We start from the raw sequence: 13,160 nt of genomic DNA on the forward strand, positions 1-13,160 counted from the left end.
ACAATGTCAAGCAATTCAGACATATTACAATAAAGTAAAAGGAAGATGATAAAGGGCCTCTCATTTTTATTGTTTACCAATAAGCAAGTACAAGTCTAGTACATCTATGGCATGATCATGTCTATCAGATAATTCAAGCACGACAGTAGCCCCCAGCCACCGACTCAGGGCTCCCCCCAGAGAGTTGTGGAAGGAAGCACCAGCTACCACACTTTGTAAAGTCAGCCCCAATTAAAAACAATGGATTTGGTATCTCCAGTGCTGTGCTATCTCCTCATGCCAGACCTTGTGTAGGCAAACTAAGGCCTGGGGGCCGGATCCGGCCTAATCGCCTTCCAAGTCCAGGAATCAGCATGTTTTTACATGAGTAGAATGTGCCCTTTTATTTAAAATGCATCTCTGAGGTACTTGTGGGGCATAGGAATTTGTTCATTCCCCCCCCCAAATATAGTCTGGCCCCCCACAAGGTCTGAGGGACAGTGGACTGGCTCCCTGCTGAAAAAGTTTGCTGACCCCTGTGCAAGGCCAATCAGGAGAAATATGAAATCCTTGCAAGGCAAGATGTTTTGGTCATTGGGGAAGATAAGACAGCAATGAAAGCGATGGATTGCAGATTACATGACCGAGAAGCAATCTTCAATATTTCCCTAAAATCCTAAAAATGGAAGCACTCACACCACATATGAAAAAGGCGTCAGTCGTTTTGTACCCGCTCTAGCATAGTGATGATATGTTGATGTAGCTCAACTGACAAGCAGCACTGTCAAAACACTACAGTGGTACCTCGGGTTACAGACACTTCAGGTTACAGACTTTGCTAACCCAGAAATAGTACCTCGGGTTAAGAACTTTGCTTCAGGATGAGAACAGAAATTGTGCAGCGGCGGCAGTGGGAGCCCCATTAGCTAAAGTGGTGCTTCAGGTTAAGAACAGTTTCAGGTTAAGAACGAATTAAGTTCTTAATCCGAGGTACCACTGTATTTGAAGCACTGTCTCTTGGCCCATGGCTGATGAGGTTGTGTACCTACTATAGCTTGCAGGCCAGTCTTAGTCTGCCAGGGGGTCCAAGCTGGCCCACAACATCATCTGACAACACCTGTGAGGGCTGCAGCCACCTGTTCCCAGCAAAGAACAGGGGTGCACAGCCAAAGCAGCAAGCTTTAATTCTCTCCTCCCCCCCATCTGCTGGTTAATTCCTGCTCAGCTGAGCGAGATTCCATGAAAAGCACGTCCTGGTTCGGGAAGCGGCTTGCTAAAATGAAGTATTTACCTTCTCCATTTTTGAATGGCTTTCTACACTGCAAAGAGTTTCCATGCGGAGCCATTTTCAGAGCCCAAAAAGCAGGGGCAGAGCGCAGTGGCGTAGCGTGGGTTGTCAGCACCCGGGGCAAGGCAAGTAATTTGCGCCCCCCCCCCCGCTGCACTGTCCCTCCCCCAGATAGTCCCTCGCTCTCTCTCTGCAACGCACCGCACGCCTGGCACCCTCCCCTCCACAGTGGGCGGCGACCCGGCGGATCGGATCGGATTCGCACAGCCAGCACTGCAGTGAGAGAGAGTGAGTGAGCCAGGTAGGGGCAGACAGCTACGAGTGCAAGCGCCCTCCCCAGATGTTGCGCCCGGTGCGGCCGGCCCACCCTGCACTCCCCATGCTACGCTACTGGCAGAGCGATTTTCACGGGCAAAGCAGGTGCTGGCAGCACTGTGGGTATTTCTAGGGCCCCCTGTTTGCATGGCTCCTGCTCCCAGTCTTCCACATCCTCTTTGTCCTCGAGTTCAGAGACGGGGGGGCCCCAACATTCCCTTCCCTCTCCTTGTCACAGCGATGGGCGTTTTGCTACTAAATCATGACGACTGCATGGCACCTACCTTGTACAACAAATCAGAGGAAGAGGTCACTATCTGTTTTATTTTTGCCATGGCTTCATCTATGCTGAGCTGCACAAAACTGATGGGTGGCACAGGTGGGACTGTAGGCCTTTTCCGCCGTTTGAAAGCTGCGCGGTCATCAATTACTCTTATAAAATCAAAATACGAGAGCTTGTTGTCCTGTATGCTAATCCCTAAACTAAGGGGGAAAAGAAACAGAAGATTGAATATTTGTTTCGCATTTCTCAAGCATTGCTACTAGAGCTGCTGCAACTAATCACTCCATTATAGGGCTTTATATCATTCTAGAATTGCTACGTGGTTAGTATTAAATCGGCCAGTGAGGATTTTCACTATCTTGGAGCTCAGCTACACAATGCAATAACAATTCTCAATCCACATATATTTAAACTGATTATTACTTATTTGGATTCTTGTCTTGTGTATCCTGAAATACTGTGTTGCGGGGGGGGGGGGGGTGTCAAAACATGAGTCGCAAAATTCCAGCAAATTCCTGGCTGCTTAACTTAGGAACATAGGAATCTACTTTACAGTATTGGCGCATCTAACTCGGAATTGTCCACAGCGGCCTTTCTCAACCTTGAGTCCCCAGCTAGCAGGACCCGTGGTCAGAGATGATGGGCAGCAATTATTCAGGATTTCACACCGGGGTCTCTCCCACCAAGCCCCACCTGGGGACTGAACCAGGGTCTCCACTCAGCTACAGCCTTTCCCCTACATGAGTCATTGAAAGCCTGACCAAAGAAGAAAGTCTTTCAGCACTACAATCAGTATCAGTATGAGAGGATCAGCTCTCATCATTCACAGTAAAAAAAAAGAAAAGCGAAAAATGATAAAGCATTATCAAGAAGAGATGAGATAAATAAAGTTTGGCAAATGGCACAAAGGACTCAATTAAAAGAGATGGAAGACAACCCAACAAGATTTGAGATACAGGGGTGTCCTTTCATTCTCAACTGGAAGGTCAGATAGAACACCTCCCTCCAACCCACCCCCAAAGTGTGAATTTATATCAAAGCTATTTTTTACCTTCTTCAAGCTTAGGATTTGTTTAGCACTGTAATGGAAATGTGAATGCTTGGCTGTAATATTTTTTAACCCATTGATGAAACGTTTTGTCATTTTATCGTATTAATCTCATAGATTTAAACTGCATTTTTTATATTTAGGATGTAGATGATATCCCTACAAGCTTTAAATTAATATTAACGAAAAATTAATTTTAAAATTGCTATTTGTTTATTCATTTAAAACATTGTATAATTAAATTAACATCTGTTTTTGTCCTGTAGCTCTAAGGATCAATAAACCCATTTGTAGACATTGATCATAAACATACCAAATGATACCTCATCAAGCCCTGCATAGCAACGGTTTTTCTCCAAGGGCCATTTTGAGAAGTGAAGAACAAGGAGTCTAGTCTGCAATCCCCAAAGTGACCTAACAGCAAGATCTGTTAAGAGTACTCACTAATGGTTCATTGTCATCCTGTGGGTAGAGTGCAGTATAAAAATTTAATTGATACTAATACTAATAATCCTGGAAAACTGTGACAGGTGGGGTGCTGTAGGATTCTGTCCTGGGCCCGTTGTTGTTCCATGTCCTTATAAATGAATTGGTTGAAGGAACTGAGGGGATGCTCATCAAATCTGCAGCTGACACCAAACTGGGCCAATGCCACAGGAAACAGAATCCTAATTCAAAATGACCTTAACAGATGGAGAGCTGGGCCCAAGCCAACAAGATGAATTTCAATAGGGACAAATGTTTGGTTCTACACTTAAGCAGGAAGAACCAGATGCACAAATTTAAGACAGGAGACACATGGCTTACTAGTAGGACATATGAAAAGGATCTAGGGGTAGACCACTAGTTAACATGCAGTGTGATGCAGCAGCAGAAAAAGACTAATGCCATTCTAGGCTGCATCGGCAGATGTATAATGTCCCAATCAAGGGAAGTAATAGTCCGCTTCATTCTACCTTTGTCAGATCCCACCTGGAGTGCTGTGTCCAGTTCTGGGCACTACAATTTTAGAAGGATACTGGCAAGCTGGAATGTGAGCAGAGGAGGGCAACCAAAATGATCAAGGGTCTGGAAACCAAGCCTTATGAGAAACAGTTGAAGGAGCTGGGTATGTTTAGCCTGGAAGACAGGAGACTGAGAGGAGATATGAGAACTATCCTTAAATGTCTAAAGGACTGACACATGGAAGATGACGCAAGCTTGTTTTCTGCTGCTCCAAAGGGCAGGACCCAAACTTCAAGTTACAAGAAAGGAGATTCTGAATAAACACCAGGAAGAACTTTCTGACAGTAAGAGCTGTTTGACAGTGGAGCTGACTCCCTCAGGTGGTGGAGGACTCTCCTTCCTTGGAGGTTTTTAAGCAGAGGTTGGGTGGCCATCTGTCATGGATCCTTTAGCTGAGATTCCTGAAGTGAAGTGGGGTGGTCGAGGGGTCCCTTCCAACTCTGCAATTCTACAATTCTAAGCATCTCTTTCTCCACAGGCTGGCAGCCAAATTCCACAGTTGTTATCCCTCAAGCGGGGTTGGCTCAGAGGCCTTGAGTTCCAGACCTTTAAGCGGGAACAGCTCCAGGTTTGGGGGAGTCTTTCAGAAAAATCCTCACCAACACCACTTGCTAACAGAGAAGGCAGCTGAGTGGTAAGAGCTGCTGAAAACAGAGAGCAGACTGCTGCTGTTGCACCTCGTCACCACCACTACTTGCTTGCTTGCTTGGGTGGACACGTACTCAGAGGTGGCCCCTGCTGCTTGCCTTCTGCCTCTGTGGAATGGACACAAAGGAAGAGCCACCAAGGAGGTCATGCTGCCCTAAAACAGAGGGCGGGCAACCGTGGCTACTGATGCTTCTCAGCAGTGGTGGCGCAGCCACAGGCCCCTCAGCAGTGGCCGGAGGATGCCAAGAAAGACATTTCCCATGTTTACATCTGGCTAATGATGCACTTAGCTCAATGCCAGAGGTGGGAAATTCTAATGGGAGTGGGGGAAGGAAATAAACTGACATTTTATGTGCTTTAACAGTGTCCAGAATCGGCCACCTGGAAGCTTTACTTTTGCAATAATAATAATAATAATAATAATAATAATAATAATAATAGGGTTAGCCCTGATTTCTTCCTCACAAAGAAGGAAATTCTTTGGCCAAGGTTGCTAGCACAGATCTAAAGCAGCAAATCCCATTTCTGGCATCAAACACTGAAGTACCTCTTATGGCCTTCTTGCTCTGTAAATCACTCAGTGACGACTCTTTCCAAAATCAGAATATTCATTGGTAACAATGCCTAATTAAATGGCATGAGGATGAAGCCACTTTAACAAAGAGGATGCCAGAAAAAGAAATAAAATTTGCAGACCCAAATATCTGCTGCTAAAAACTCCCCCCTCCCCTAAAGAGCACATTCAAGAGCATTGCTTTTGCATCTTGCAGCTGCAGAGTGCGCCAATCCATGCATTAGCCTGTGTCAAGCTGGCTCCGATGTTGGGGAAAAGGAAATAATCAACGCACTTCAGCAGAGGAATAAATTGCCAAGTTGGTATTAAAATTTTAGTAATAAAACCAAATGCATATGCTAATCTACTCTATTATTTAAGGCGGGGGAGAAAAGACTCTTTTCGATCTGGAAAGGACTAGTCTGCAGAAAATTACAATGAATGGAAGTGTTTATCATCAAAACGTCTTTGAGGAAAAGAGCACCCTGCAAAAATTCTTATTAGAGGCTTAATTCAAGGGAGCTTAATCACTCGATTTATAGGTGGAGTGAAAAGATTTTGTTTAGGTTTCTCTTCTCCTCCTACCCCCTCTTCTAAAAGAGAAGAGAAAAAATCTTTTTTGAAAATGTAATTCTACTGAATCCTACATTCGCATATGATCAAGTCCATCTTAAGTTTTCTGGTGCTCAAAAAGATAAATATACTCTACATTTAACAGGTCCCAAGTGTTCTTTGCTCTGATTAGTTATTGCCTGTTCCTTAGCTTACACAAAAAGCTTGATGTTATTTCGCTACAAAAAAAGTACATATATTTGCACAATAGTTTAAGTACGGTAAGTACAGATTATAATTGCTGTGCAATCCCAGAAAATGAGTAAGAAAATGAATAAAAGGTAACTATGGCTGGTCCAATATGGAAAATTAAACTATTGTAAAACCATGGTATTGTTCACCTGTTTTTCTCTTTAACTTTCACATACTTAAAACAAAAACAAAGCAACTTATTTTCTAAAATTGGCCATGGTACTAGATGGGGAGCTTTCCAATTCCTTGGACTGTTTAATTTGTTTCAGGTGCACCAGATGAACACCAGTTAGGATGTGCAAAAATTGGAGGTGTGCTATTTGTACAACAAAAGGTCACTGGGACTAAAGCTATCTTAAATTAAAATATGTTTGTGAAATCTACTACCTATCACATACTTTTGCAGAAAGAGTTCAAACCCTACTCAACCAAGGATTGACGCTTACCTGTATCAAAATAAATCAGACATACAGTGGTACCTCGCAAGACGAATGCCTCGCAAGACGAAAGAGTTTTTTGTTTTTTGAGTTGCTTCGCAAGACGAATTTCCCTATGGGCTTGCTTCGCAAGACAAAAATGTCTTGCACCTTTTTCAATGCATTCCTATGGGAAACTGTCAATGCATTTCCCATGGGAAACCGTGCTTCGCAAGACGAAAAATTCACAAGACGAAAAAACTCGCAGAATGAATTAATTTCATCTTGCGAGGCACCACTGTATATCATCATCAAGATCATTAAGATCAAAGTAAGAGTCCACTGATTGAGCAGGAATAGTCAGATAAGCTCAGGAATGTACTGAACTAGGATAGCTCCATTAAAGCTGCGGCAATTATAACAACCTGTATAGAAGTTCACTGTACTGTTCATAGCCGAGGCAGCAGTTAAAGTCTTCCAACAGCTTGCGGAGGTTGCCCACCGATATGCAGCCTTCTCTGTTTTTATCCTGCTGCAAGAAGGCCTTGTGGAAATCATGGGAAAATTCGTGGTACTTGTCCCTGAAAGAGAACCAACACTCAGTTCAGCTTTCCTGATAAAGAAAAATCCTAATGGACCGGCTTGTATAATTCAGACACATGATTCACCAAGCAACTTCCAGCCCTGTAATGCGGCTTCCCAGAGCCTCAATAAGCCACTGGCAGAGTAAGTGACATGTCAATCACTTAAGCCAGGGGTCAGCAAACTTTTTCAGCAGGGGGCCGGTCCACTGTCCTGCGGACCTTGTGGGGGGCCGGACTATATTTTGAAAAAAATATATGAACAAATTCCTATGCCCCTCAAATAACCCAGAGATGCATTTTAAATAAAAGCACACATTCTGCTCATGTAAAAACACCAGGCAGGCCCCACAAATAACCCACACTGATTCCCAGACCATCCATGAGCCGGATTTAGAAGGCGATTGGGCCGGATCCAGCCTCCGGGCCTTAGTTTGCCTACCCTTGACTTAAGCCAAAATACACGGCTAAGTCAGCTGCATGCTGTGTTGCAGGTAACAACTTATGAAGCCCCGATTCAGAAGGCAAGTGGGGCAACGCTCAGTATAAGGAGAAGAACTTTGCCTTCGTGGTATGGAGTTTAATAAAGCCAGGAGACAAAACACAGCCTGGTGATGGCGGCCAGCTATTAATGTTGCCAGGTGGGAAGAGTGGCAGCTTCAAGTCCTTTCACGCATTTGCTCCCAGGACGTCAGACTTCCCTCCCCCTTCAAGAGTCATAAAGCAGTTGAAAAGAGAGAAGAGGGAGGTATCTGCATAGAGAAATAGTAATACCGGCCTGCCCAACATAATGTCAGTGAAGTGCCACGAACACTTGAGATGCAGCATATAAGTTTTAAGTATTATTATCACCAACATTAGTAATTAGGTCCTGATCCTTGACAGCATATTTAGCCTCTTAGTAAATGGGGAATACGATCGTGTCAACTGCAACAATCTAGAATCCCTGTCAGATTCGTGTGACGTGCCTAAACAGCTGAAATGATAGCTTTTCATCATTGCTGCTATCTTCCACTTATACCTCACAGATCAAAACAAAAAAGGGCAATCAAAACCTTTCTTTCTATCCTTATTTTTAGAAAATCGAGACATTCAGCCGTTTCTTGGACTGTGAGTAAACGGTTGCCAAGCGGTAATTATTCCAATTGTGGCAGTAAAATTGAGCACCAAGTATATGTTTTAAACTATGGATCCAGCTAGGCTGCCAAAAAATAAAATAAAATAAAATAAAACCAACCACCCAATCTTCTCTTGCAAATGTTTTGTATTTCTCTTGAAGTGCTGAAGAATCACTGTTCAAACGTTTCTAATTTGGGGTATTTGTTCCTCTTGAGTTAAAACAAAAGGAAAAATTATACACCCAGATTTCCCCCCCTTCTTGAATATTAAGTTTTTTAGACCCCTTTGTCAGCTGAACTGTCTCTAAACTGTAAGATAATGAACATGCTCTACAAAACATTTAGGATGAAACTGAAAGAGCAGCACATAAAGAGCATTTAGGCTCTGCTCCATGAGAAACTGGTGTTATTTCAGAAGGGAACAAAGAAGAGGCTATCAGGAATGATAAAGAGATCCCCTCTTCCATTACTGCCACCCTCAAAGATAGATATATTTTGATGAAGGAGCTGGGACATGTAAGCCTTCCACTTTTCCCTGGACACACACCAGAGTTTTCAGCGGGTGGACCTGCATGGACCTTGTTGAAACTGGGAAAAATGCAGCATCAAGATAGCTAAGTTAGTGTGAAGAACACACCCTTTGAAAGTAATGTACTCACCTGATCTTATTTATAATCTCATTGATGTCAATGTGCTTCTTTTCTTCCCTTTTGTAATGATCCATAAAGCGTACATAGTTGTCTGCCACAAACTGCCTGTTCAGGCCGGTGTCAACAGTTGCATTCTCTATGCCCAATTTTTGCAAAAATTCTTGATGTGTAAGGTAACCCTTTGCATTCGGATCATACCTTTTAAAGTCCAGGGAAATACATATTTATTTTCATAAGAAATAGGCTTTGCAGGCTCAACGCAGAACATCCCTAGCTCTTGAGCACTGTAGTCTGATTCCTCCTTGGAGGAATACGCAGGGGAGGCACATTAGGAAATAAATGTTGCATTGAAATATTCCATACCCATCTAGATTTTGCAGGGATGATCTGTCAACAGCATCAAGTAGAAGCCTAACTCATGCCTGATAACATTTTTTTTCAAATTCTGTGTGGATACGTAGAACCTAAAACCCGCCTGATTTAATCAAGACTCAGCCCCATTAAGACCAGCAGGAATAACTCCTTGTTTAGCCCAGTTCCTGCTCTTCAGGTGCCTGCTAACCTCATGCCACTTCTCTCGGCCACCAGCACCCCAAACCACCTGGCACTCATCTATTTATTTAAAATATTTGGGGGCTGCATGTTAGCAGAAGCGGATTCAGAGGAGCACAACATGTTCGGTGGCACTGGGTGTAGATCCTAAGTGGCACCGCAACCATTATGTAAAAGGTAAGAGGCTGGGGGGGCGTAATTTTGGCATTGCACCAGGTGCTGCTGAAATTTGAGGCCCCAGGTCTGTCAGTGCTTTTAGAGCTAAGAACTGACAGCTTTCAAAATATAAGAAAGGACAGCAAAAAGAATCAAGAGCCATAAAATAACATCTCCTGTCCACAGTAGCGTAGAACCATTCTCGGAATTAGCTCCATATATTGGAGGGTTGTGACCCTTAAAGAGAAGCAGATTATGATTTTGTTGTAAATAAATATTTAAGCTTGACAGCTGTACTTTATGCAGCACTATGCAACCCATAATCCCTCTGCAAAATGCAAGGGTTGTTTGGCAAACAAATCGGTATGGAAAGAGTTCCCTGAGGAAATGTACTTTCCGAGTGGTATATGACACAGTGATTTTCGCTGCAATTCTGAATACTTAAAATTCAGACTTGAGACTGCTTAAACATTTGGCCAAAGAGCGTATATATAATGCATGCCTTCTGAGATAACAATTTTCTGTGGGCTCCATTCCAATTTTCAAAAATACCGACGCAATTTTGCACTTTAATATTCTATTACTCTATTCTATATATTCTATACAATAGTTTCTATTCTAATTTTCCATACGTATCTAATTTCCATTCATTTTCTACTTCAAACATTTTCCATGTTGATTGCAATAGCTTTATTTAATAACATGGGAAGTTTAATTTTTGTTTTCAAGTTATCTAAAGTAGAGCATATGTAGCAGATGGCTTAATGCTAAAGACACACGCTCGCAAGACATCCTTAAGGAATAAGAAAAGAAACTGAAAAGCAATGGAGTAGAAAATAGTTCAGTGATGAATCATGGCTAGGAAATAAACTATACAGTCAACACACTTTGCATTCAAGGCAATATACATCTGGGTCTTAAACCACTTTTAAAAATGTAGTAAGTGAAAACGTAGCAAGTACAGTGGGAACACTCTGTGTGTGTGTGTGTGTGAAATCAACGTTACTCGTTGGTTGAACTGGGAATCAAAAGCCGTCCTGGGGAAAGTGGCCCGCTCCAAATCATGCTGGGTGGGTACAGAGCCCCAGAAGGCAGCCCTTGCCATTTCCTCCCTAGGGGTGGGAGGAGACCAGCAGCTCCTATCCACTAGGACGCTGCTGTAGAGGCAGCACTGGGGCGGGGGGGGGGGGTCTACCGAGAAGGCAGCAGGTTAGGCCTCCGAGGAATATGTCAGAGGAGCAGCAGGCAATGCATTTCTTGGAGACTGGATCTGCTGCCCCCGTGGTTCCTGCTGCCTGAGGCAGTTGCCTCCCCTTGCCTCATGAGCGGGCCGGTCCTGCTTTGCCTACTTGGGCAGCCCGAAAGTACCTTAAGCTCTTTGGAGTACAAATCAGTCCATTCAGATATTCCCTCACCTCCCATGCAGTTACCTTTCTGCGAGGGACTCCTTGGGTTCTGCCCCACCGGTGATGCCCCCACTGCCCTCCATTTCTAAGGAGGGCAAGCCAGCTGCAGGTAGAGAGGCTATGCTACTCATGAACAAGCATGGGAGGGCACGTTCAAGTATATATTCCAAACATGGAAACGTTGAATGGAAAAGCAGGATTCTAAGTTGCATGGGGAACCTCCTGGAGGCTCCCTGCTGAAGGCCTTTGCCTCCCCAGCCTGTGGAAAATGAGGAGGCTGGTGCAACAGTGCAGACGCGGTCAGTGCCAACGAGCTCATGCCCACCCTTCCCCCCCCACTGTGCTAATCGGGGGCAGGGAGAGGCAGTAACGGGGCTACCATGCCACCTGTTTCTGGGGAGAAAAATGCAAATGTCTTTTTGATTATTATTGTGTCTCAGGCTATGCAAGGCAAATGTCAGATTCCTAGCAACCGTGGGAGTAGTTTCATCATTTTTGGCATATACATCAAATTCTTTTTCTTTTCTTTTTTTCTTTTGCAGGGGATGGGGAAGCGATGCAGAAATGTCCCACTTCCAGATAGTTCAAGTGGATGAGGTGTCTTGGTTTGTGTGTGTATTGTGCTGAGGTTCACTAGGAACTCTCGCTCTTAACAATTCTGATGCATCCATCAGTGACTCTGTGAGGCCTCAGTATCTATCTATCTATCTATCTATCTATCTATCTATCTATCTATCTATCGAACTATCTATCTATCTATCCATCTATCCATCTATCATAACTCTTATGTTCCAGTTTGTGACAGAATGAGTCTTAGCAGAGACTAGCAAAAAAAACCACCCCAAAATCCCCCTGTATCTGTTCCCACCGTTCAAAATAAAAAGTGCCTATCTGTTAAAAGCTTGTCAGGTTCCTCATAAAGTGAGGAACAATCTCATGGTATCTTGTCAGACTCGATACCTACATTATGCATCACTTCTTGGTTGAACACTTTTCGAGGTAATTTTTAATTTAATGTAAATAACCAGAGAGGCAGCACTGCGTTGAGGCTGTCCTGTAGCTCCACAGAAAAGCTCCCTGAAATGGTTTTTAAAACTTTATTAGGTGGGTTCTTTTTTCCAATAATTGTTCTCCTTATTGGAGTTTTTATGTTTTGTTGCTATTCTTGCCTTGTAGGTCTTCAATAAATAAATAAAATCTCTCTTCAAACAGCAATCAACCCTAACTCCAGTGCTTTGATCTGGAGACATGCTTCCCTCTTTCTTTCTTTTGAAAAAGGGTGCCAGTACTCATCATGAAATTGTTACAGTAAATGCCATACTTTTAACATTTCAGGGTGGGGAGTGCTGGTACTGCGTACCCTTTGAGAACCCCCAGGAAAAAAGCATCATCCCTGACCACTGGCCATGCTGGCTGGGCTGGTGAGAGTTGGGATCAAGGGATAACTGGAGGGCCAGATGTTTGCCACTCCTGCGCTCAGAGTCCACAGATGAAGCCGGCAAGGGGGAGGGGGGAGGAGACGACTAGAACATTCTTACCTTGCCCAAAGTTTGTCAAGTTCTTTTGGGTTTGTGGGGATGTTGTATCTATACAGGATGTCCTTCAGGTCTCTTTTCAGAACGATGCCATTGCCATCGCTATCATATTCATGCAAATGCTAAAACAGGAGATGTCTTTAATAGTAAGGGCTACCGTATTGGAACATACATACGTCCTCTATGAACCCAAGGCATTACAGGAACTGGAAAAATAAAATGGCAGCATATCTGCAGAGGCTGTATAGCCTCTGTATGCACCAGTTGGTTGCAATCTGGAAGACACCAGTGTAGGAAGGAGGCCTATGCATATTAAATCGCCTTTGAAAGACCCCAAAAGCAGCAACCTCCAAACTGAGCACTGGCAAATGCGCCACAGGAAAGCCAATAGGATGCCATATGAAACAAACTGATTAAGTACTGTAATTAAAGACACCTGAGAACCCATAGGACCCACCCATAATGCCTCACTTGTCTGCCTCTCCTCCTACTGGGGGCAAGTAATCCTATTTTGTCTTCCTATTATGGGGACGCGGGTGGCGCTGTGGGTAAAAGCCTCAGTGCCTAGGGCTTGCCGATCGAAAGGTCGGCGGTTCGAATCCCCGTGGCGGGGTGCGCTCCCGCTGTTCGGTCCCAGCGCCTGCCAACCTAGCAGTTCGAAAGCACCCCTGGGTGCAAGTAGATAAATAGGGACCGCTTACTAGCGGGAAGGTAAACGGCGTTTCCGTGTGCAGCTCTGGCTCGCCAGAGCAGCAATGTCACGCTGGCCACGTGACCCGGAAGTGTCTTCGGACAGCGCTGGCCCTTGGCCTCTTTGAGTGAG

The 13,160-nt window shown here is 44.1% G+C and overlaps 1 protein-coding gene across 3 annotated transcripts in view; it reads right to left on the bottom strand.

Moving 5' to 3' along the window:
* EFCAB6 (EF-hand calcium binding domain 6) overlaps nt 1–13,160 on the bottom strand; it is a 110,769-nt gene that overhangs the window by 26,672 nt on the left and 70,937 nt on the right. For all 3 annotated transcript variants that reach the window (XR_014511351.1, XM_083440707.1, XM_083440706.1), the window contains exons 20-23: nt 12,341–12,459; nt 8,698–8,886; nt 6,765–6,920; nt 1,867–2,065 (exon numbers count right to left, since the gene is read on the bottom strand). Coding sequence is in view for 2 of the 3 variants with exons in the window: in XM_083440707.1 (XP_083296833.1) it covers nt 1,867–2,065; nt 6,765–6,920; nt 8,698–8,886; nt 12,341–12,459 (663 nt within the window). In the remaining variant the exon portion in view is untranslated. The remainder of the gene's footprint in view (nt 1–1,866; nt 2,066–6,764; nt 6,921–8,697; nt 8,887–12,340; nt 12,460–13,160) is intronic.

This window comes from Podarcis tiliguerta, assembly GCF_965153285.1.
Source record: "Podarcis tiliguerta genome assembly, chromosome: 5".
Classification (NCBI taxonomy): domain Eukaryota; kingdom Metazoa; phylum Chordata; class Lepidosauria; order Squamata; family Lacertidae; genus Podarcis; species Podarcis tiliguerta.